At 43.6% G+C, this 26,133-nt stretch overlaps 1 protein-coding gene and 1 pseudogene across 3 annotated transcripts in view; both read left to right on the top strand.

Moving 5' to 3' along the window:
• Positions 1-26,133, top strand: part of PACS1 (phosphofurin acidic cluster sorting protein 1) — a 179,439-nt gene that overhangs the window by 140,014 nt on the left and 13,292 nt on the right. For all 3 annotated transcript variants that reach the window (XM_077115650.1, XM_077115651.1, XM_077115652.1), the window contains exons 3-11: positions 10,816-10,905; positions 11,650-11,775; positions 14,717-14,861; positions 15,132-15,223; positions 15,308-15,388; positions 18,040-18,099; positions 18,955-19,115; positions 19,490-19,583; positions 23,958-24,038. In XM_077115650.1, the coding sequence (XP_076971765.1) occupies positions 10,816-10,905; positions 11,650-11,775; positions 14,717-14,861; positions 15,132-15,223; positions 15,308-15,388; positions 18,040-18,099; positions 18,955-19,115; positions 19,490-19,583; positions 23,958-24,038 (930 nt within the window). The remainder of the gene's footprint in view (positions 1-10,815; positions 10,906-11,649; positions 11,776-14,716; positions 14,862-15,131; positions 15,224-15,307; positions 15,389-18,039; positions 18,100-18,954; positions 19,116-19,489; positions 19,584-23,957; positions 24,039-26,133) is intronic.
• Positions 487-7,906, top strand: LOC143646572 (L-lactate dehydrogenase A chain pseudogene; annotated as a pseudogene).

Here is a 26,133-nt window from a genome sequence, read left to right as displayed (position 1 = left end):
TCACATATAAACATAAACTAAGAATGACAGATGACCAGATATTTGAGGAAAGCATCCAATATGAAAGAAAAACAAAATACATTTTTAAAAGAATCCAGAAGAAACAGAGAGGCTAACACAGAGTTTAAAGAAAACTTCCTATGAATTGTAAAGAATACTATCATTATAGGACATCGTCTTACATCAATGAAACAAGAAGAAATTGTTGCAGATACTAACAATCAGAGGTCAAAAAAGAGCTTTTGGAAATTACCCGTCAGTATCTTAATGAAGGAATTGGCAGATGAATTTGTGCTTGTTGACGTCAGAGAACACAATTTGAAGGGAGAGATGATGGATCTCCAACACAGCAGCCTTTTCCTAAGAACACCAAGAATTGTCTCTGCAAAGACTATAATGTGACTGCAGACTCCAAGCTGGTTATCATCACAGCTGGAACACGTCAGCAAGAGGGAGAAAGCCATATTAATTTCAGTGTAACGTGAATGTTGTAGTTTGCTAGCTGCCAGAATGCAATATACCAGAAACGGAATGGCTTTTAAAAAGGGGAATTTAATAAGTTGCTACTTTACAGTTCTAAGGCTGAGACAACAAGTCTATAGAAATGTCCATAGACTTGAAGGCCTATGAAGTTCAGGGTTTCTCTCTCAAGTGAGAAGGCACATGGCGAACACAGTCACAGTTTCTCTCTCAACTGGAGGGGCACATGGCAAGCAAGGCATGACCTGCTAGCTTTTTCTCCTGGCTTCCTATTTCATGAAGCTCCTCGGGAGGTGTTTTCCTTCTTCATCTCCAAAAGTTGTTGCCTTGTGGGCTCCCTGCTTCTTGTGACTATGTCATTCTTCTCTGCTGTCTCTGAATGTCCTTTTTTTCTCCAAGATATTTCCTCTTTTATAGGACTCCAGAAACCAATCAAGACCCACCCAAATGGGTGGAGACATGTCCTCACCTAATCCAGTTTAACAACCACTCTTGATTAAATCACATCTCCAGGGAGATGATCTGATTACAGTTTCAAACATACAGTATTGAATAGGGATTATTCTGCCTTTATGAAATGGGATTTAGATTAAAACATGGCTTTTCTAGGGGACATACATCCTTTCAAACCAGCATATTCCACCCTCTGGACCCTAAAAAGGACATGTTTTTCCACGTATAAAATACATTCATTCCATAACGATATCAGAGAAGCTTAAACCATTTCAGTAACATTACAAATACAATGCAAGGTTAAAACCAGTACAAAATCTCAAAGTTAGTTACAATCATGGTCTGTTCTAAGGCAAAATTATCCTCTGGCTTTGGGCCTGTAAATACCCAAGACAAGTCATTTGTTGCCAACATACAAAGGAGGAACATTCATAGGATATATATCATGGGGAGGAAGGAACACAGGGATCACTGGACCCATACAGTTTTGATAACCTGCAGGGCAAAGTCCATTAGATTTCAAAGTCTGGGAGTCATTTATCTTCAGGGCTTCTGAAAGCGGCAGTCCCACCCTTTCCAAGGGCCTACACAGAGGCCTGCCTCTCTCCAAATGCAACCTTGGGGAACATTGGGGCAATCACCTTTTTCTCGGCTCCACCCTCTGTAAGCATTGGGGTCACACCGGGCTCTCTGCCTTCTCCAGGGCACACACTCAACCCCTCCATGTGGTGGCAGCCAGGTTCTCCTGGCTTTAGACTCGAGCTTCCATGGTTCTCACTCTGCAAACTCCAGTTTGTCCCTTTTGTGTCCCTTTTTGTCCAGTTGTTTGGGCCTTGTGACTCTTGTGTTCCTTCCAGTTTCTCCCTATGGAAATGAAAAGCTGTATCCTGTGACCATCCTCCTTTGCATGTTGGCACCAGATAATGTGTTTTGAGATTCATAGGTCCACAGCTAGAAGAGAATTTTTTGCACCTTAATATTGTTTAAGGTGATGCGTGTAGTTGCCAAGTTGACAGGGGGTGGATATGTGGTAGTTAGATTCAGTTGTCAACTTGGCCGGGTGATAGTGCCCAATTATATTGCTGTGGACATGAACCAAAGGCATGTGAACCTCATCTGTTGCTGATTACATCTGCAGTCAGCTAGGAGGCGTGCCTGCTGCAACAAATGATGTTTGATTTAATTGGCTGGTGCTTAAACGAGAGAGCTCAACATAGCACAGCCCAAACAGCTCAGCATACCTCATCTCAGCACATGCAGCTCAGCCCAGGCTTTTCGAGATACACAAAGAAATCACCCCAGGGAAAGTAGTTGGAACCCAGAGGCCTGGACAGAAGGCCTGCAGGGATCACCCTGTGCCTTCCCACATAAGAAAGAACCTCAGTTGAAAGCTTGCTGCATTTCCTCTGAAGAACTAACGAAATAAATCCCCTTTTATTAAAAGTCAATCCATCCATCTCTGGTGTGTTGTATTCTGGCAGCTAGCAAGCTAGAACAGTGAACGTATTTAAATTCATCATTCCTAATGTTGTAAAATACAGCCTGAACTGTAACTTGGTTATTGTTTCCAGTCTAATGAATATCTTGACCTATTTGGCTTGGAAAAATAAGTGGCTTTCCAAAAACTCATGTTATTGGAAGTGATTACAATCTGAATTCATCCCGGTTCCGTTACCTAATGGGGGAGAGGCTGGGAATTCACCCACTGAGCTGTCAGGGCTGGGTCCTTGGGGAGCATAGAGACTCTAGTGTGCCTCTATGGAGCAGAGTGAATGTTGCTGGGGTCTCTTGGGAAATACGCACCCTAATTTAGGCACTGATGCTGATAAGGAACAATGGGAAGAGATTCACAAACAGGTGATTGGCAGTGCTTATGAGGTGATCAAACTGAAGGGTTATACCTCCTGGACCATTGGGCTGTGTGTGGCAGATTTGGCAGAAAATGTAATGAAAAATCTTAGGTGGGTACATCCAGTTTCCTGGATTTTATTCTATAGAATAAAAAATGACATCTTCCTTAGTGTTCCTTGTATCTTGGGACAGAATGGAATCTCAGGCATTGTCAAGGTGACTCTGACTCCTGAAGAAGAGGCCTATTTTGAAGAAGAATGCAGATACACTTTGGAGGATCCAAAGAGAGCTGCAATTTTAAAGTCTTATAATGTTGTACTACCTCACTGTCTAGGTTACAACAGGATTTTAGTTGGGGGTTATACATGTTGTCCTTTTTATCTAATTTTTTATTAAAGTAGTGCTATTAAGATGACCTAGGGAAAACATCAATTTCTTAAAATTAGAAGGAGGAATGGCCCATAAAACCTTACAGCTATATCCTGATGCTGGAGATATTAAATATCTAGGGTAGTCCCAAACTGGTTAGTATAAAATAGTTCATATCTGAGGCACCAGTGCCAATATAGCACATGCTGCAGTTGCCTTTCAAACCAGAAGACTAAATGATTACTGTGTGTTATATACCTTCTGGTTCCTTCATCCGACATACCTAGTCCAACTTCTTTCCCCTCAATCAGTCAACATCCTGGACTCCAATGTGTAAATTCAACGTTGCGTGTCTTATGCATAACTGTTCTACAGGATCTTATTTTCTGTACCAAATGTATCAAAATAGTATACACTGCCATGTAATGTAAAAAACAAAATGGTCTACCTATGAACAATGCAGCCAACTATCCAAGTGTCATATTATCTAAAACACCAGATAAACCATGAACAGTAAAAAGAAAAAACAATTTATATAAATTTGCTGGCATTCCTTAGGCCCTCTGCTGATCGCTTTTTTTTTTTTTGGCATGTGAGACTCCAGGAATTGAATCCAGGTCTCTGGCATGGCAGGCAAGAATTCTGCCACTGAGTCACCATTGCACTGCCCTGCTGATTGCTTTTTATAATTTAAGAATAGTCTAACCCAACTATTTTTTTCAGAGTTAAATTTGTTAGATTACAATTTCTTCTATAGAAAATAATCTATCACGTAATTTTTTATTAAACAAAAGTCTAATATTACAACTTGTGTTTAATAGCAAGTGTTACCATTCGTGCTTAACTATAACATTTTTTGACCCTAGTTTCACTCCTCTTTCACCTACACCCACCTCAAACCACGAATAGTTCACATTGCAGTCATGCCAACCACAACTTTCGCCTACATAGATATGCCATATAATCATGTACATATGTACCCCAATCATGGACCAGAAGTCTTCCATATCCTTGTAATTTCTACTTAAATATCAGTTGTGCAGCTTTTTATGCCACTTTTGTCTGTAATGCCACACAAGCCCACATAGATTTCAATGTGGGGGGAGAGGAGATGAATGGTGTGATGGTTAGATTCTGGTGTCAACTTAGCCAAGTAATAATCTCTAGTTGTTTGGTCAGGCAGGCCCTGGTCTGACCATTGCTGCAGGGGTATTTCTTGGCTGATGGATAAACCAGAAAGCTGGTTCTAAATCATCAGTCAGTTGATTGCACCGTGGCTGATTACATCTGCCATCAGCTAAAGTGCCTCTCCCACAACAAGATAATCCATTCAGCCAGAGGCTTTTAAGGGAGAAGAGAGATGTTTTCACCACTTTTTCAGCCAGCAACCCTCTCCTGTGCAGTTCGTCCAGACCCTTCATTGGAACTGCCACCTTCACAGCCTGCCCTATGGATCTTGGACTCTTCCATTCCCATGGTTGTGTGAGACACCTTTATAAATCTCACATTTACAGATACCTCCTTTTGGTTCTGTTTCTTTAGAAAACCCTGACTAACACAGCTTGGTACCAGGAGTGGGGTTCTTAAAAAACAGAATCTTAAAAATGGGTTTTTACAATTGGTTTTCTACTCTGACTAGACTCAGATGCACTAATGACTCTGTTTCCAGTAATCAAAATGGCACTGACAGTCCATGGAGTGAGTTGGCAAAAAAGATACTCAAAATATCACCATTAAATTCTGTTAATTGTATGCTTATGTAAGGCAAGGCTCTGAGTGATAATGTTTTTGACACCTTTACAGAGTTTTTTTGAAATAAGAGGTATGATGATCTTGGTTGATTATTGTTAGGTACGCTGGATACAGTGATGAGGGAAAGGGATGAGCTGAAGGCTCCATACAAAAGACGTAAATGTTTCTAAGAGCAGTGGATCCTGGCTATGGGAGAAACAGCCCCATACAGTGGATTCTGATTCAGAGCATTCACAGCCTCCTAGAGAACATCACCCCAGCCCTGCAAAATATTGCCACCTAGTTAGCATCATAACTGAGTTTTCAAAAGGCCATTCTAATGTTTTACCAACCCAGCTCCTCTGGATGATGGGGAACATGGAAAGACCAGAGAATTCCATGAGTATGTGCTCATTCCCGTACTTCATTTACTGTGAAGTGGGTTCCTTGATCAGAAGCAATGCTGTGTGGAATACCATGATTGTGGATAAGGCATTCCATAAGTCCACAGATGATAGTTTCTGTGGAAGCATTGCATGCAGGGAATGCAGTCCCATATCTGGAGTGTGTGTCTATTCCACTTAGAACAAATCTCTGCCCCTTCCATGATGGAAGTGGTCCAGTGTAATCAACCTGGCACTCAGGGAATGGTGCCATATCAGGGACTAAGTGTGGGTCTCTGATGCTGACAGATTGGGCACTCAGCAGTGGCCGTAGCCAGGTCGGCCTTGGTGAGTGGAAGTCCATGTTGCTGAGCCCATGCATAAGCCCACTTTGTTCATAAGCCCACTGGGCAATGGCAGGAGTGTCAGAGGAAAAAGGATGATTTCTATCCACAGGACAGATCATCTTATCCATTGATTATTAAAACCTCCCTCTGTTTAAATCACCCTCTGGTAAGCATTCACATAGGCCACAAATATCTTCAAGTTCTTTGCCCGCTCAGAAAAGTCTATCCACATAGACTTTCTCCAGACCCCTTTGTCACCAATTTTCCAATCATGCTCCTTCTAAATCGCTGATCATCCAGCGAAACCAGTAGTAACAGCCCAGGAGTCAATATATAAATTCACCTCTGGCCAGTTCTTCTTCCAAACAAAATGAACAGCCATGTGCACTGCTCGAAGTTCTGCTCACTGGGAGGATTCTCCTCATCACTGCCTTTTAAGGACATTCCAGATGAGGTTGTAGTGCTACAGCTGTCCACTTCCAGGTGGTCCCTATGTATCACGCAGAACCATCTGTAAACCAGGGAGTTTTCTCTTTCTCAGTCAGCTGACTATAGGAAACTCCCCAAGAGACCATAGCTCTGGGCTGGGAAAGAGAAGATAATGTGGCTGGAGTGGTACCACTCACTATCACCCCTAGTGATCTACTAGGAAAATTTTTGCTTCCTGTCCCCTAAACCTTAAGCTCTGCTGGTCTACAAGACTTAGTTCCAGAAGGAAGAGTGCTCCTTCTGGGAAGCACAACAATGATTCCATTGAACTAGAAGTTAAGACTGCCTCCTTGCCATTTTGGGCTTCTCATGCCACTGAATCAACATGCACAAAAGAGAATTACTGTTCTGTCTGAGGTTACTGATCCAGACCATCAAGGGGAAATAGGACTGCAACTACACAATGAAGGTAAAGAAAAGATTTCCTAGAATACAGGAGATCCCCAAGGGTGTCTCTTTGTAGTACTATGCCCTATGATTAAAGTCAATGGAAAACTGCAACGACTCAATGCAGGCAGGACTATCAGTGTCCCAGAAACTTGAACCACGGCCAGCTGCAGTGCTTGCTGAAGGTAAAGGAAATGTGAAATGGATAGTAGAAGAAGGTAGTGATTAATATGAACTATAACCATGTGACCAGTTACAGAAACAAAGACTGTGATTGTGTGAATATTTCCCCCTGTTCTGAGTATGTTTGCACAAGTAAATATCTTGTTTTCCTCTTATCATATGACATAAGTTGTATTGTTCATGTTATGGTATTCAAGTCATGGGATATGAAGTTTAAGAGTGAATGTTATCTACAGAGTTGCACCCTATTCTGGAGAGATGTAGTGTGTTTCCATTTGTACACACGGCAGTTGAGTATTACATGATGAAACCTATGTCTGTTATAGTGTTCTGTTTGGAAATTAAGGTGTTTCAAGGTGATATGTTGACAAGGGGTGGACTGTGATAGTTCAATTCTGGTGTCAATTTAGCCAAGTGATTATGCCCAGTTGTCTGCTGCAAGGATATTTTGTGGCTGGTGGATAAACCCAAAGACTGGTATATTAAATCATCAAGTCAGTTGATTGCATCTGTGACTGATTACATCTGCCATATACTAAGGCATGTCTCCCACAATGAGATAATCCAGTCAGTTGAAGGCTGTTAAGGAAGAAGAGAGACATTTTCACTGCTTTTTCAGCTAGTGAGCCTCTCCTATGGAGTTTTTCCAGACGTGTCATTGGAAATGCCAACTTCACAGCCTGCCCTATGGATTTTGGACTCTTCCATACCCACAGTTGCATGAGACACCTTTATAAACCTCATATGTACAGATCTCACCTGTTGATTCTGTTTAGACTCTGACTAACACAAATGGGTATTTGTAGAATGTGGCCTTACGAATTATCCTACACTAGAAGAGCTGTGTGTGAACTCTGATTGTTACTTAAGCCTTCTAAGAAATAGGGTTGTGGGAAAATTAAGTGCAGTATCCTATGTCAGGTTTTCTCAAACTTTTTGTCTCCAGAACCCCTTTATAATGTTTAAAATTATTGTGGATGGGCAGGCCACGGCGTCTTAGCAGGCAGAGTTCTTGGCTGCTATGCCGGAGACCCGGGTTCGATTCCTGGTGCCTGCCCATGCAAAAATAAAAAATTATTGTGGATCCCGAAGAGCTTTTGTTTACATGGGTTACATATAGTGATAGTTATCATCTTAGAGATTAGAATGTAGACAGTTTTGAAATATTTATTCATTATTTTTAAATACTGATAAGCCTACTATATATATTTTTTTAATTTTTTAATTTTTATTTATGTATGTATTATATATCCATATACCATGTAATAATCCAAAGTGTACAATTAATAGTTCACAATATCATCATATAACTTTGCATTTATCATCACAATCAACTTTTTTTTCTTTTTTTGTGTAAAACATACCATATACACAAAAAAGCCATAAATTTCAAAGCACATTTTAACAATTAGTTGTAGAACAGGTTTCAGAGTTGTGGGTTATGATTCCACAATTTCAGGTTTTTACTTCTAGCTGTTCTAAGATACTAGACACTAAAAGAATATCAATATAGTGATTAGCACTCACCCTTATTTGTTAAACCCTACCTTCTCTGTATAACTCCATCATCATCTTTGATCTTTCTCCCACTTTTTCATGTTAGAAGGGGCTATTGATAATAAGGAATAGGGGGATGGAACTAGTTGATAGTTCCAATCATTTTTTTTAATTTATTAATTAAAAAATTAAGAAACCAAATAAAACATCAACATATATAATCAGTAATTCACAATATCATCACTTAGTTGCATATTCATCATTTCTTAGAACATTTGCATTAATTCAGAAAAAGAAATAAAAAGACAACAGAAAAAGAAATAAAACGAACACAGGAAAGAAAAAAAAAAGATTATACCTACCATACCCCTTACCCCTCACTTTCACTGATCACTAGCATTTCAAACTAAATTTATTTTAGCATTTGTTCCCCCTATTATTTATTTTTATTCCATATGTTCTACTCCTTTGTTGACAAGGTAGATAAAAGGAGCATCAGACACAAGGTTTTCATAATCACACAGTCACATCGTGAAAGCTATATCATTATACAATCATCCTCAAGAACCATGGCTACTGGAACACAGCTCCACATTTTCAGGCAGGTCCCTCCAGCCTCTGCATTACATCTTGGATAACAAGATGATATCTACTTGATGCATAAGAATAACCTCCAGGATAACCTCTCGACTCTGCCTACTATATATTTTTATGAAAATTACTAAAATTTCCAAAACAAAACAAAATAGTGGAAAGTGTTGGATCATTTTACGTATTTGTAAGTCTCTATACTATCTGGCTTAATAGAAAGCAGCTGGAGTCTATGTGCTTCTACATTCAATCTTGCAGCATTGCATGGAATATAGCCTTTGGAAGACTCCACTGTAGTACCTCAAGAGAACTAGAGTGAAAAAGGCAAATATTAAATATTGCTTGAGTACTGTTATCAAAATAATTTTGACATATGCACCCCCGAAGAACTGCTGCACTGTATGAAAGTACATAGCAAACATATAAGGTGGCATAATTTTCATGGTAATATATTAGTTACCATATTTTCACAGTTTAATGGAATTTATTTTTTACTGAATTTCTATTTGGGGTAATGGAGATGTTTGGGTAGGACCTTTGATTAGATTATTTCCAGGGAGATGTGACCCCACCCATTCAAGGTGGGCCTTAATTAGTTTACTGGAGTCCTTAAAAGAGCTGACACAGAGAGTAGAGAGATGAAACCAAGACGCAGACATTTGGAGATGCTTGGAGAGCTAACATAGAAAGCCACTGGTATCAGAAGCTGAAAACAACCACAGCCCGTGAGCAAAGGACCAGGAGATACCAGCCACATACCTTCCCAGCTAACAGAGATGTTCCAGATGCTGGCAGCCTTTCTTCAGACTCCAGGTATCACCTTGTTGATGCCTTAATTTGGACATTTTCATGGCCCAACAGTAAATTTGTAGCCTAATCATCCCCTTTGTAAAAGCCAGTCCATTTCTGATATATTGCATTCTGGCAGCTTTAGCAAACCGAAACAGATGGCGTGATGGTAGCCCAACACTGAATGTTAACAGCACTGAATTATATATCTGAATGTAGTGAAAAGGGGACATTTAAGTTGTATATATATTACTAGAATAAAAATTTTAAAAGACAACAACCATGGGACTATACAACACAAAGAGTTAACCCTAATGTAAACCATGGTCTGAAGTTTATATTACAGTTATAACATTCTCTCCTCGGCCTTAACGAAGGTTCCCCACTAGTGCATAATGTTAACAGTGGGGGTGGGTGTATGGGAACTCTGTATTTTCTGCATGATTTTTCTGAAAACTTTCAACTTCTCTAATAATTAAAATTATTTTCATAGAATTCTCTTACTTGGGTTACAATATTTGAGTGTAAATATTTTGTATATTTCCAGGCTACTTACTAAAATGGTTGCCCTGATTTACTTTGCCTTCAACCATGAATGAATCTCACTACCTCCTTAAAAACTTGGGATATTGTAATCTTTTATTATTGTTACTAATTTTAAAACTGGCTATGTGGTTCTTAGACAACTCTGGTCAACAACATTTATTTATCGTCTTTGATTCACCAGGATTCATACTGACAAGACACATTTTTTTTGAAAAAGGGAGTCTCCTAGAAAAACATTATATCTAGGCTGAGTCCCAAAAAGCAAGTTGGTTAGCTGTATATTGAAGCAAGTAAGAGCTTCCCAGAAGAGAGAGAGGAGGAAAAAAAAAAAAAAAAAAACAGGTGTGAAAATGTCCAAGGATGAGACAGTACTGCTGAAGGGTTGATGAGAGTAGAAGAAAAGGAGGCTGAGGTGACCAATTGATTATACCACACCTTGAACTGCTGATACCTGCCTGCCTCTTCCCCAGGAGCATTGTAAAAACTCAAAAGTGATCAATCCTTTTTTTTGAAAACACTTTATGACCCATGAGCCATTAACACATGTGAAATCATACCTATGGTGGTGGTTTGGTTCTCTCAGGTACAGCAAAGACTGATGAGGTATTTGGACTGGTAAAAATCTTTGTGGCATTTTGAAATTGTTTGCAAACATGGTGTTTCTTTCAGCCCGATTTTTGGTGATGCAGTTTCAACATTTTTTTCTTTCTTGGTTTCAGGGTTCCAAAAGGATTCTTCGCTCCAACGAGATCATCCTTCCGTCTAGTGGACTCGTGGAAACAGAGCTCCAATTAACCTTCTCCCTTCAAGTAAGAATCTGCTAGATCTTAGGTCACTAATAAGACATATCCGGTCTAGTCCCAAAACAGTCCTCTGATCTGCAGACTTCTTCCATCCAAGAACAGCCATAAACCAGTTTGGGCTGGAATGAATTATTCTTAAAGTTTCTTACTGGTTTTATTGCCTGCCTGGAGGGCCAAAGCAATTACTTAGCCAGATATCATAAGCATGCAGAACCCAGATAGGCTGCTGAAAAGTACATTATATCTCATTCTTCCTTTTCCTTTCCTTAGTTGACCCTGGTAGCCGTGTACTCTGCCCTGTCCACCTACCCCACTCAGCCGCATCGCCTCTCCTTAAAAACCACTGCATCCACCACAGCAGGGTTAGCCCCCTTCTGTCTCATTTTCTACTCATGTTGTAATCACCATCACTCCCCTCTGCTTCATCTCTCCTAGTATGTCTCTATCTTATCATAATCCCATTAGGCCAAATTGAAACTCATGGAGAAAACACTTGATCTGATGGCAAGGAGAGAGGCAGTTTTCTGAACATGTATGGAGACAGAGTTGTGGAATGGAAGCCGGTCACCAAGCAGAGTCTCACTCTCCAGCAGCAATTTAATGACTGTTTCTTTCACTCCCTGCTTATCCCCTTTTTACGTAAGGGAGAAATTGAAGCACAGAAAGATTTAGTCCTCTCTAGCAGGACCAGAACCAACTATGGACCCAGTTGCTTATTAACCATGCTTGACTCTGTTTTATGCTTGGTAGTACCCTCATTTCCTCAAGCGAGATGCCAACAAGCTGCAGATCATGTTGCAGAGGAGAAAGCGTTACAAGAACCGGACCATCTTGGGCTACAAGACCTTGGCTGTGGGACTCATCAACATGGCTGAGGTGAGGGAGTGAGGGCCTCTGCTGGGGGTCTGAGGGTCTGAGAAAGACCCCAGGCCAGCCAGTTGAACTCAGTTGAGCTGCTGCTATATTTTATATTACAATTATGATTTTATTGGAATTTCAGATTATACTTTTTTTTATCAAGTACTTGTTCTACACAAAAAGTTCTTTTCTTTAACAAAAAATAATTTCATACTTACTGAAACATTATAAGAATAGTACAGATAATAGTGCAGAAAAGTCCAATACAATTCAATCCTGACTCTACCCAGAGGCAGGCCAGACTCCACGGATTAAGGGTGACCCTCTGCAAGACTGCCTTCCAGACCCCTGCCCCAGGGGAGGCCCTAGGCCCACCCTCACGTCTCACCTCCTTGTCACCAACTGACAACCCCTCAGGTTCAGTAATTTGCTAGAATGACTCACAGAACTCAGGAAAGCACTACATGCACAATTATAGTTTTATTATAGCACAAAAAAGGCAGCAAAACAGAAGCCAAAAGAAGAGATGCACAGGACAAGGTCTGGGGGGCTCTCAAAGCAAGCGTCCATGTCCTTTCCTATGGAGTCGGAACACATCAGCCTCCTGCACAGCAGTGCCTGCTGCTAATCATGGAAGCTCTCCAGGCTTCAGGTGTCCAGAGTTTTTATTGGGGTCTCATTATGTATGCCTGACTGTTGGGTTACCAATGCCACCGTGCTTGAGCTGGATCTCCAGCCTCTCCTTCCACCCCCACCCTGCCTGCCTTCCCCTTCCCGAAGTATCTGGCCTTAGAGATTACCTCCCAGGAACAGGGAACAAAGATCAGCCAAGTTCTTTAGTATACTACAAAGAGTATAAAGAATTCCCATATACCTTCCGTCCGAATTCTTCAGTTTTTAACATAATACACATTTGCCTTATTATTCTCTCACTATATATTTATGCATAATATTTTATTTTCTGAACCATTTGAAAGTAAGTTGCAAGCATGATGCCCCATTCCATCTTAATACTGCAATGTACTAATTTCCTACGAATAAGGATACTCTCTTACCTGAGCACCATGCCACTGTAAAAATCAGGAAATTAACATAAATATAATACTACCATTTAATCCATCCATAGTCCCCATTCCCACTATACTAAATGTCTGAGTAATGTCCTTTGTAGGTCCAGGATCTAACCTAGTTGTCATGTCCGCTTAAACTCCTTCAATCTGAGTACAGGCTGGTTACTTGGTTACTTGATTGAATGTTCCTTGGCCTGGATTTGGTTTCTCAAGATTAGATTCAGGGCTCAAACATTTTGGGCAGAATTGCCACAAAAGTAACACTGTGTTCCTCAGTGTGACACAGCAGGCAGCACTCGATGTTGAGTGTCCCTTTCCTGGTGACAGTGACACATTTCATTGGCTTAAGGTGGTATCTGCTGGGTTTCTCCACTATGAAGTTAATAAGTATTTTGTACTCATTAATGAAAAAAAAAAATTATGGGGAGATATTTTGGGACCATGTAAACATCTTTTCCTTATTGTATTTTCACCAACTAGTTTTTGTACCTGTTAGGTTTCTTGCCTCAATCAGTTATTACTGTAGTGGTTGCCAAACAGTAAATTTCTAAATCCATCATTCCTTTTATATTTCTTAGTTGGTTTTCTGTTGTGCTTTAGAGCTTTCTTTTCCCTTCCCTTTTATTGATTGATTGATTGATTACCTTTATCAGTTATGTATCTGTTACAACGGTTATGTACCTATTGTTTTATTCAGTGGGTTTTAATCTGTTACTGTCGTTATTTATTTGATGCTCAAATTGTCTCAGATGTGGTCAGTGCCCCTTCAAGCTGCCTCCTGTGTCCTTTTTGATAGGTCCCATCATTCTTTACATACTTCCTTACTTTTTGGTACAAAATATTCAATGCTCATGTTGTCCTTTCCCTGACCCAACCCTGGAATGAACCAGTTCTCCCAGAAGCAAGGAGCACTGGTTCTGTTTAGTAGAGAAAGTGTTGAGAAACTAAGATATGAGTATGAGGAGTGTTCATTCCACCACCACCCCACTGGGGTAGCTTTGCTTCTTAGCCCTCTCAGCAGACAGAGCCAGGAAATATATATAAATGTTATATGTGCACACACACATCTGTGTCGATTTCCATATCTGTGTCTATCTCACCATGAGATCACATCAATAACTTCACCTCCAGTCCAACTCCATGGAGCCTGTGCTAGCCTTCCCCTTTCCATAGCTGTAACTCACTTTTCCAGCAGTGAGAAGAGAGGCTCCCATAGTTATCCTCAGTGTGTTTGCTTGTTTGTGCAGTTCTGTATGCCGCTCACATTCCTTCAGCCCTAACAAAGAGGCAGAGGTAGGGGACTGAACCACAAATCAATTTTTAAAATGGTTTCTGTACTTTAATTAATTAAATAGGAAGAAAAAAATGTAGCCATAGTAATTACCATATGTGAGATAGTCCCCGCCCATCTTGAAAACCTGAAAAACATTTCAAGTTTTGTATCAGGATGAGGGACTAAGAGGAATGAATTAATACCAGCACCCCATTTCCCAGCTTTGACAAGCCCTGTCATTTGTTCATATACTATAGCTCCTTCTCTTCATTCCACAGCCTGCAGGCCCAGCCCACCCATCCTCCAGAACTAATTTCTCTGTAAAGGATTTAAACTAAAATGTAGTCCTAGAAAATACCAGTCATTTTCTGTCTTGGGCCTTGCTTGTTCTCTTTAAACCCAAGGCCCTGCCCAGGGACTGCCGTTCTGGAGATGGCAAAAAAATAAGACCTTGAAGGCATTAGGAGAGCAGGGGACAGGATTTGGGAAGTTGTGAGAAAGAAGATGTATTGGCAGGATGCCATTACCTTTGGCTTGCATGTTTGTGGGATTTATGAAAGTGGGGACCTCGCAGATGGCTCAGTGGCGGGGTGTTTCCCTTGCCGTGCTCTGGTAGGTGATGCAGCACCCTAACGAAGGCGCTCTGGTCCTCGGCCTGCACAGCAACGTGAAGGACGTCTCTGTGCCTGTAGCAGAAATCAAGATCTACTCCCTGTCCAGCCAGCCAATCGACCATGAAGGAATCAAATCCAAGTTGTCTGGTAAGATGTATGCGGAGGTCTGGAGGCTCTGGGGATCGGGAGGGAGCCCATCACCTGATCTCCATCTTGGGAAAGCCAAACTAGGCACTGCCTACAAGGTTCCCAGGAAGGAGAAGTTCCGAGACCCCCCAAATAAAATGTGTCTATGGCCGTGGACCTCCCCTCAACCCTGGCAGGGTTTCCCCCAGCGGAGAGCCAGGATCCGGCCCCTCAGAGTCTCCCAGGTACGTGTTCCGGTGGCCAGGTTCTCTCACCCAGGTGTCTCCCCAGATCGTTCTCCTGACATTGACAATTATTCGGAGGAGGAGGAGGAGAGTTTCTCGTCAGAGCAGGAAGGCAGTGATGACCCTCTGCACGGCCAGGTAGCTCTCCGCCAGCCCTCAGGTGAAGGGTCCCAGCCCCCCTGGGTTTCCCCAGCCTCACTCGCCTCCCCCCCCCCCCCTCAGGACCTGTTCTACGAAGATGAGGATCTGCGGAAGGTAAAGAAGACCCGGAGGAAGCTCACCTCAGCCTCTGCCATCACACGGGTGAGCCCCTAGGGTCTGGGGTCAGGTGGCACTGAGATGCGTGGTTTGGGGGTAGGTGGGAATGGGGTTGTCAAGCTTCTACACATGGTCCGCCCCTCACGATTGTGATCACCCCTCTGGGAGCCACGCCCCCCACCCCAGCCCCCCACACACCCATTAAGACTCTCTCCGTTCTGTCCGTTTCAGAGACCAAGCCAGCTCTCTCCAGGACAGGCGGTTTAATCATTGTTTGAACTTACCCAGAAATGATAGGCTAACAATTTGAACTGTGGGTTTGATGAGGTTTAAGTACATTAGATGTGGTTCCTTCCTTAATGGGGTCATAACCTTGGAGAGAAGTTCTTTTGGATTGTATCTCCTGTATAAGATTTCCTCAGGAGTCATTATTTTGGGTGAAATTGGAGTCCTGGACTCAGAATCTTGAAACCTAATTCCTGGGTGAACTTTGACAGATTCTGAAGTTCCTGTATTGGCCTAAAGTATCTGGGAGGGTCAAAAGTACTTTTTAGAAGAGAAAATCAGTTTTATTTTTCTCTAGAGCCCTCTTGAATCTCTCTAGTCCGGAGCTAGCTTAGAGCCCAACACCCTAAGAGTAGAGTGTCCTGTCACTGTCACAAGTTAAATGTAGGCCAAACCTTCCAAATGTGTTTTACCTGAGCCTGGCATCCCAGATCGTCCTGAAGTATCACTGGGCTTAATTTTAAATTCCTCGAGACCTTGATTTCCCCATCTAATCCATGACTGGAGACCCTGAGAACAGTTTCATTGTCCTATGCATCTAATCGTCGATTGGGCTCCCCGGCAGCCAGGAAGGGGCATGGCGCTAGAGCCGCAGACGCCAGACCTGCAGGACAAGGCCAGCAACGAGAAGATCCCGGCTTTGTGGTCTGAGGATGGCAAGAGGCTGTAGGAATCTCCCTCACTAGTGTGGCTCCTGCTAACTTTATTTTTCCTGCTCCGTAAACACAAGGCCCTATTTTCTTCCCCAGGGATGGCCTCTGGAGCTTTATAAATTGCCTGCTCCTATGGCCTCCTCCATAGCTTTACCCTAGTGTATGAGCAGAGTTCAGTGCTGTTTATATCCACTTCCCCAAAGATTTTAGCCCCAAGCTCTTTCCAGTCAAATTTTCAGAGACTTAAGTAATTGTCCTTTAGTTTCTACCTCCTTCTGTTCACATGCATTTCCTCTCCTGCCAGGAACGCTTTACTCTAACAGGCAGATATACTTGCTGTTCTCTGAATAGGGCTCACTCTTTGTCATCATGAACGCCAGTTATTTTCTCTGCTTTGAATGCCTTTCCCTCCTTTGGAAGTCCTGCCCTCCCTTCAAAGCCTAGCTCAGTCTTATTTACAAGCTCATCTTTTTTCCATTTCCTGTTGGTGAGTCAATCATTCAGGCAAAAAACCACATATGGCCACCAGCTTGGCACTGTGCCCAGTGATGGAGACGTGGGGATAAAGCACAGTGTCTGCCCTCGAGGAGCTCATGATGTCTAGTTAGAAAAACATGTCTAAATAAGTCATTATGATATAGTAGAGTGGGCGTTATAAGGTAGAGATGCATTTAGAGGACACTAAGGGATGAGTGGTCATATCTCCGGGAGTGCCGGGAGGGCCTCGTGGGAGAGATGTCGAGATGTGAGGCTTTAGGGATAAACAGAACTTCACTACATGGTTTTGAGGACGTTTTTTATTCAAGGCAGAAAGTGTCACATATAAAAGACCAGAGATGTAAGGCAGCATGGATTTTTTTTTTTCTCTTCAAAAAACTCTAGTTAATTTCCACCTGAAGTGGGAGTTTGAGGGGTTGGATAATGAGGTGAGGCTAGAGAGGCAGAACCAGCCCTCAGACAGACAGTCAGTCTCACATTTAAGCCTTGTTCTCTAGGCAGTGAGGGCCAAGGAAGACTTCTAAGTAGGAGAGTAAGGTGATCAGATTTGCATTTGGAAAGATCACATGGACTCTGGAGGGAAAACTGCCAAGTGGCTGGAAAGGGGCGTGGGCAGGGACAGCTTGAGGTCGTGGTAGTGTGCCCCCAGGGAGCTGTGAGGAAAAAGTCCTGAACAAAAGGGGGGGCATTGCAGATTAAAAATAGGGGTAGGAAAAAATAAAATAAATAAAAATAGGGGTAGGAATTAGCAGATACTGGGGTGGGGGGGGGAAGGGGAGGGGAGCAATGCCGGGTGTAGACTTGGAGACTGGGTTGACTGGTGACGTGGTTGGTCAGACTAGGGACACAGGAAAAGGAGAAAATGAGTTGTGCTTTGTAAGTGTTGTGTGTATGTTACCTGTGGGACATGCAGGTGGAATCACTGGTCAGCACTATGGCTCTGAAGCACCAAAGAAAGGGCTGAACTGGAGATGCAAGTGGGGGTAGGAAATGAGGGGTAGAGGGAGTGAGGGGTAGAGGGCCTGGAGTTTGGTGAGACCTCCCCCTCCATCGCTGCCCACAGCACCAGAAGCTGCTCTGGAATTCATCTTGAACATATGCCTCTCTTCCCCGGTGGGTCTGAAAATAGTATTCTCTCATCTTCATATCCGCTTACAGCTCTTTACAAAAGTGTGTTCTCATCCAATATCTGTTCAGTTGAATTGATCACTGCTCACAAAGAGCTGCTGTTTGAGAACTATTGTGCAATTTGTCCCACAGCAACCTAACATCAAACAGAAGTTTGTGGCCCTCCTGAAGCGATTTAAAGTTTCAGACGAGGTATGTATGACCCCTTCCTCCCAAGAGGGATGGTGAGTAGAATCCCCTGAGTTCACCCCCATTCCTGGGGCACACTCTGTCGCCACAGGGAGTTAGGGTTCCATGATTATGATTCCTGCTCTACCGTGCTTGCCTAGTGAATCCCCAAGAGACGGTGAGAGGGTGGCTAAGGAAGGGGCTTAAGCAACTTGAAAGGAGAAAGGATTTACATGTATCTCTCAAGGATTAACAATATTTGGAGATGGAGGAGCACAGTTAATACCCAAGGTTCCAGTATGGGGTGTGAGTAAAAAATCCACTTGTATTTTCTGTCTTCCCTCGTATCCCAAGGGAGACGTCAGTAAACGATGGCCTGTGAGGTAGGAGTGTCCTCAGTGGTCAGCCCCCGAGTAGCCACCACAGAGTGTTGTTACTAGACAGCCTCTTCCCTGGGCCCTGGGAGGTTTGGAACCACTTTTCAGTGGGCTAAGGGGAAATTATGGAAAGAAAGATGTCGTTGTCCTCCTTTGGGCTGCAGAGGAGGATAGAGAGAGTACCCACCAGACCATGGCCTTTGGGGCATCCTCAGGCCCATTCCTCGAAGAGGTACTTCTGCCCTTGCTCCTGACGCCAGGTCCGTAGTGTGGCGTGTCAGGGAGGAAACTGGAAGGGAAAGGCAGCCTCCCCACGCCCTGCTCTCAGGGTTGGATCACAGAAGACATCAAGGCTGCCCTGCTGAGCGTGGCACTGTGCCGTGTCTCTTGAGGGGAACAGAAAGGGAGGCCAGTTGATAGCTGACATAGAAGAAAGGGGTTAGGGGTCTCCCATAGTTATTGATAGGGATAACCCCATATTCAAGGAGTTTTTCCCCTACAGGTGGGTTTCGGGCTGGAGCATGTGTCCCGCGAGCAGATCCGGGAGGTAGAAGAGGACCTGGATGAACTGTATGATAGTCTGGAGATGTACAACCCCAGCGACAGCGGGCCTGAGATGGAGGAGACAGAGAGCATCCTCAGCACTCCCAAGCCCAAGCTCAAGTGAGGCCCCCCCCCATCAGAAATCTCCTTCATACCTCTCTTTCCCAGTCCACAGCAATCGCCTCAACTCTCCTCCCTCACGTCCCCTCTATTAGCAGGGAATCTTGGTTCTTCATCCTTGTTGAACCTCCAACTGTCTAGAAAAAGGTCATTGTTTCTACCTCTAACTAACGGAAGTCCTGCTACGCCCTCCTAAAGTCCTTAGGCCCAGACCCTGCCAAGCCATCCTTCTTACCCAGCTGGGTCCTTCCTCACCAGACATCCCTTGCAGCCTGGGTTCTTGGTCTCTCTCAAGCAGGAGCTCTGCTCAGCCCTCTAGGAGCTACTGTTGTGGGTCCTGGTGGCACTGACCTTGCTGTGCTTCTCTGCCCTAGGCCCTTCTTTGAGGGGATGTCGCAGTCCAGCTCGCAGACGGAGATCGGCAGCCTCAACAGCAAGGGCAGCCTCGGGAAAGACACCACCAGCCCTGTGAGCAAGACCCCGGGCCGTGAGCGGTGGGACTGCAACTGTGGGGGTGTTGGGGCTTAACGTTCTGGACTCGGGGGTGCTCTGTTCGTGGTGCATTCTGTCGCCTCAGAAAAATGGTCTCATTTTGTTTAAACCTCAGTGTCCCTCCTGTCAGTCCTGGCTAGGTGGCTGCCTAGCATTCTTTTCAGTCTGTGTCCGCCACAGCATGCAGCCTTCCCTCCCAGGACCTGAGGTCCTCAGCCCTTCATCACCCTGCAGCTGAGAGGGTGGCGTGCGTAGGTGTTCAGCCACTGGGGATGAGTGCATTCCAGGCTGGAGAAAGGGCAGGTGTAAAGGGGCAGGGAAGCCCTCAAGACTGACTGTTCAGGAGGCAGTGACTTGGCTTTATTGGGTAGAGTTTTCATGATGGGGAGCAGTGCCAAAAGAATTTAGATTTTGATGGGCCAGTTTCCACTTTGCCAGGTGAGTAAAAGGAAAAAGGGAGCTATCCTTTATAACACCCCAAGAGCCCAGCATTACCCCAAGCCATACTCTGTCCTCAGCAGTGTCAACAAGGCTGACTTGATGCCTACCGCAGGCCTAGGGGAGTGTGTAGCCCCCTCATCTACCACTAAAGGCCAGAAGACTTGGTGCATGAATTCATTGCAGGGTTTGTGTTTTGCTGGTGAAAACCCTTTATCTTTTCTGCAGATCAAAGAAACCAAATCTTTTAACCTTCCTGTTCTTGCTTGACCGTCAGATAAAGCTTACAGTTATGTAATCACCAGGGAGAAATAGAGATTACTCATAAGGGAATGATAGGAAGTGCGTGAAGCCCTCCAGTTGCTGGAAAGCAGGCGGCTAGGACAGGGTCAGTGCACATCCTAAGGCTGGTGTGGGGGCACCAGCGTGGTGGCCTTACCTTCTGCTCCCACCAGGTGGCGCCATCACACATCATGTAGCTCTTCCAGGTGACGGCGCTGTGGGAAGAGTCTGGCCCACCAGACGGCTTGGTGTTAGCGAGGAAATGCAGGGTGGAGAACTGCAGCCCAAACCGAGAATCCGCCCGGGAGCCTCAGGCCTGCGGCTGCCACACCTTGTTCTCCCCGCAACTTCCCAGCCCGAGTTCATGGTGTCTGAAGCTGGGAGGCCTCACTTCCTCTTTATGTGTGTGTTCAGAAGGTAGCTGGGAGCTGCTTTTCTCACAGCTGGGCCCTTCCTCACGTCCTCTGGGACACACCCAGGGGCCACTAGAGCCAGATTCCACCTGAAATATAAGCAAAGGGGATAACTCTAAAAAAACCTGGGACCTGGCTTGGGGTGGGGGAAAGGGGGACTTATTGTGTTCTAGAGATGCAGAACAAGTATTCTTCTTCTGAAACTAAATATAGTGAATTTATTAACCCGGAATGCCTAAAAAGAACTAAGCGTGACACCTAACATATCATGAATGTTTAATAAGCACTAGTGATCCTTGTTACTAAATCCATAAAGAAACTTTTTATACTGACAAAAGTATTTCTGGGCTGATAGAATTTGGCTGAAGCTTCTATTTAAGTCTCAGTTATATGGTTTACAAAACTGAGAAAGGGAAATTACCTTAAAAGTAAAGGTGTCGGCGAAGGGATCAGCTCAAAAGTCAATTGACTATCACTCTGTAGTATGAAGGTCTCAGGGTACAAGTCCCTACTTATGCATAAAATGTATTGGGGGCAGTGTAGACCTGGGTTAAGAGCACATGTTCTGGAGGCAGATTCCTGAGTATAATCTTGACTACATGACTCCATATACAGGGTAATCTGGGGCAAGTTACTAGGCCTTGGTTTCCTCATCTTTAAAGTGCATGTAGAAAGCATGCCCGTCACATGATTTTGCAAGGTAGTGTGAAGATATAATGCAGATAAAACACCTATCAGCATGGTGCTTTATTAATTAAATAAATGGGACTTACTGCATGGAGAGCAGGAAGCAAATGTAAGCTGCTTAGTGAGTCCTTCAAATTCTGGTTCCCTTGGATAGATTTCAAACTCACTTTGCTGGTTCTCTGCTGCTATTTCTATTTTGAAGAGCCCCATATGTCTTGATGTGGGTGTGGAACTTTCAAATCCTTTAGTATGAAAGGTGTGGTGAAAAGTACAGAACAAGCTCTGCTCTTACAACGGAGAATTTCTAACTGTATTCGAAAAGGAATACCGGAATTGCACATACTTAAGCATTCCTGAACATGCCGCCTCAGCTTTGGCCTCTATTTCCCAGGTTTCCAAGCATCATTTGTGTGTGGGGGTAGGGGGGTGGGGGTTCCTTAAGCTTCCTTTTTGTTTCCCAAATTTTCAGATGATTAGGTTATCGCTGGTATTGGAAGAAATTTCTGCTGATACAAATTTATGACAGTTATTGAGTTTTCCCAAGACCTTAGCAGTATGTTTTGGTTCTTGAAGCTGATAACATTAAGCCCTGAAAATGACACAGGGTGCCCAAGACTGCCTATTGCTAAGAGCTGGTTTCTCTAGCACTTTAAATAATGGTGTTACAGACCATTACCTCATAATAATGATAAACTAAAGTGTTACCCGTGCATTTTGTCCCCCACACGAGCATGCACGTGTGCTTCAGCCCTGATTTTGCCCATGGGCATGGTGCTCCTGGATGCCTCAGCCGCCTCCAGTGCCAGGTAACCAGGCCCAGCCACAGCCTACTACTGTTCCAGAGCCCTGGGGTGAGAGGAGCCCTTTAGTACTTACAGGAACAGGTTTACAAACTTGGAGAAATTGGGAGTTTGTACCTAGATGGATTATCTAGGACATTTTGAAGAGTCAGTAAATAGCCCACAGGTGCTCTCCAACCATAATCCAAATTAAGATCTGGTGATAATCTGGACTATCTGGCGATAATCCATGGACGTAATGCTGTAGCTGTAGAGGGCTTGCTAGCAGGTCATGCAACTTTAAAATCTCTCAGCCAAACTGTGTTATCATTCCCAGTTCATTCTCTTTAAAACTTTTTTAATTCATTTGTGATATTAAGATACAAAATTGAATAAAATCATCTATCTTAGATCTGATCAGGCTCCTTCATGACTTTAGACTCTATTAACATGAGTTCATCATAAACACAGTGTGTAAGTAGACCAACCTGGAGGCGACCTGTTATGTGCAGCTGTGAGCAATTACCTGGGGCAAACCATCTCCAAAACCTGGGGTCATGGGGTCTGATTAAAGTATATTGGGTTGGTCTTGCAGATAGCTTAGAGCAGTGCTTCTCAACTGTGGGCGATTTTGCCTCCCAGGGGACATCTGGCAATGTCTGGAAACATTTTTTGTTGTCACAACTGGGGGAATGTTGCTACTGGCATCTACTGGGTGGAGGCTGAGGATGCTGCTAAATATCCTCTCATGCACAAGACAGCCCCCCTCCCCACCTCACCCAGAGAATGGTCCAGCCCAGCAGGTCACCAGTGCCAAGGCAGAGAAACCCTGGGTAGAGTGTGACACCAGGAGCCTGCTTTTGTGATCCTTTCTCATCACTTTGCAGAGTAACCCCCTGAGCTTATTATTATTAGCCTCATCTTTCTCAGTACTGAAAGATTTTCTTAGAGAAAGGACTTTGAGTAATTGGGAGGAAGTAAAGCAATCCTTTATCTTTTCTGACTCTTGTGGTTTCCTTCCAGAAACAAATTCACTGAGGCCAGTAACTTCCCTACCTAAACCTTAGCTGTTCATGACTTTGACTTTGGTCACAGACCAAAGAAGCGATATTGGCAAATATGAAAAATCTGTCTATCTATCTGTATTTGCAAAGTAAATTTTTAATATTTATAAGAAACACTTATAAGAGCTAGAGATAAGTGAAGAATTAATTTATACCTAAATGGCTTAACATTGGGTATCTTTTTTCCTTAGTATAGTCTGTTAGATAGTTTTCTGAATGTTTCAATCAGGCGAGAAGCATTTGTCTACCGTGGAGGTCTTTGGTCTCAGAATCAAAGGCCTGAGCTATAAGATCCTCCTTTCTGCTTAGCAACTTCTGACAAGCAAAGGAGTCCCCTGTCTGGCTTCCCTGGGCCCAGAGTGTTTACTGAGTCCAGGGACAAGGTTTATGGATCCAGTAGCAAAGTCATCTGAACTTTGAGCTCCTCTTCCCTAGTGACATTTTGTGGGATTCGGAATTTCCGGGTTCTGCCTCTCACTGTATTATTGACTAAATGACCACAAATATAATGCCCCTCAGAAGCTTAGCTTTCACAGAAATTCACACCGTATAAGGTGGAACCCCTAAAGATTTTAAGAGATTGAAGACCTAAGTGAAATTATTTTAAGCTTCTTAAGGACCTAGTGAAACAAGTAAGAGTGTTAGGTTATTTGGATCAGTGATGACTAATTATTGTAATTTTTGCAGATGGAATTGGCTGCTCTAGAAAAAGTCAAATCTACTTGGATTAAAAACCCAGATGACAGCTTGACTGAAACAGACACTCTGGTATGTTTGGTTCAGTCTCCCATTTCAGCTGTTTAAAATAGTGTTTGTACCTCTGGAAATAAAGACAAAAAGACCCTGGAAATGTTATCTGAATCTTCAGACTTGAAAGTATCCTGCATTCTATTTCTCCCGAGCTCCTTACCCATGGAATGTAACCTACTCGAGAGATCAGGTTACTCCCCAAATTAGCAAACCAGAGATATCCCCAATCTGTCCTTTAATTAGATCTGACCAAATGCTAGTTTGGAGAGTTTCTCGCTGTCACCCTCATCTACTTCTGGGAGATGAGGACCAGTGTCTTCCCCTGCAAAGTCATCCCTTTCTCCTCAAATGTTGCTCCTACAATGACCAGGCAACCCACAACATTAAATCTTTAAGTGATTACTGGCCACCTCCTTCCTCTAAGTTGTCCAAAAGTTATGGAATAGAAAAGAAATGGAATAGAATTGACTAGGATGTGCCACTTAATTAAACATTTAATTTAAAAACTATTTGCTGTGCACCTGTGATGTGCTGAACACTGGAAGTGGGAAGGTAAGTATAGCATGGTCTCTGCCATTGAGGGGCCACCCTCCGGGGGAAAGCCAGCCTGTGCATACCTGGTGTCAAGACTCCTGGAAGTCCAGGGAGGTACAGATGGAGTCTGAGTAGGAATAAGACATCAGAAATGGCTCTCAGGACACACTGACGGGAGTAGGACCGGAGGCTGGACACAGGATCAAGAGGGAGCAGAGAGCTTTGCTATATGCCGTCTGAAGGTGTGCCATACCATCCAGTAGTTCAGTGGAGGCAAGAAAGAGTTATTTTGGGCTCATATTTCCTACAGTAAATAATATTACAGTAAAAGTCTGGTGTTTGACAAAACATTAGACCTGGTATGAGATTAATTTAAAACTTTATATTTATACACTAGTTCGCTGAATAACCCAGCTTCCACTCTTGCCCCACTCTGGTCCCTGCTGCATGTGGCAGTCGCAGTTGTCTTTTCAAAATGAAATTCCAACCATGTCACTTCCTGATTAAACTTCCAGTCATCGACCAAGTCTCTGGGACATAATGGTGATCAAAAGAAGCCAGACACAAAAGAATACTCTCTGTGATCCCACTTACATGAAATTCACAAACAGGCAAAGCTAATCTATGATGACAGGCATCAGAGTACCTGTTACCTCTGGGTATGAGAATTGACTAGGAAGGGGCACACAGGAAGCTTTTGGAGTGCTAGAGATATTTTGTATCTTGATCTTGGTAATGGTCACTTGGAGGCATGAACATTCAGCTATATATCTGTCACTCTGGTCTATTTAAAAAATAAAGAATGAGCAAAAGCAGGGGAACAGGGAGTCTCCCACTAGAGTGAGAGCCAAGGGGAGGGCCCACGGAAGGAGCGGTGAGGGATGAACTTAGGGAGGGAGGCTGCCAGACCATGAAGATCTCAAATGTCATCCACACAAAAAAGAATTGGGACTGCATTCCGGGCAGGACAGAGCTATTCCAGTTGTTTGACTAGTGGCATGATACAATTTGCTTTGTGCTTTCGGAAGATAGCTCTGGCATAAACAGACAAGGAGACTTGAAGAGGGAGAAAATGAGAATCGTAAAGATTGTTGGAAGAGATCGAAGGAAAAGGCAACAAGTCTGGACATAGAGGGTGGAGATGGGTAAGATGGGTGTGAAGAGTAGAGTGGGACCTGTGGGAGTCAGCAACTGGATAAGGCAGGAAAGGAGCGCTCCAAGGTAGATGCCAGGACGACTTTGGCCAAGGTGGGTGTGCAGCTACTGATGTCAGTGGTGTCCCTGGGCCTGAGGAGGGAGCTGGGGAAACAGGTAGAAGAGTTTTACTTCCCACCTGGAGAAGCTGGATCCTCAGCCCACGGTTTGTGTGTTGACAGATAGCTCACGAATGTAGAGGGCAGAGGTGAATGGCAGTGGGCAGTGTCCAGCACAGTGGGTGCACTGAGTTAAACAGTAACCCTTTCGCTATCAGTGAGGTTGGAGTTTTAGAACCAGGTGCTTCCAAGACGAGAGCAAATTAATGACTCTCACCTCAGAATGGTGACGGGTCCTTGAGGACTCCATCGAGGTACCTGGGGTC

Source organism: Tamandua tetradactyla, chromosome 9 (genome assembly GCF_023851605.1).
Source record: "Tamandua tetradactyla isolate mTamTet1 chromosome 9, mTamTet1.pri, whole genome shotgun sequence".
NCBI lineage: Eukaryota > Metazoa > Chordata > Mammalia > Pilosa > Myrmecophagidae > Tamandua > Tamandua tetradactyla.
This window is presented reverse-complemented; position numbering and strand designations above follow the sequence as displayed.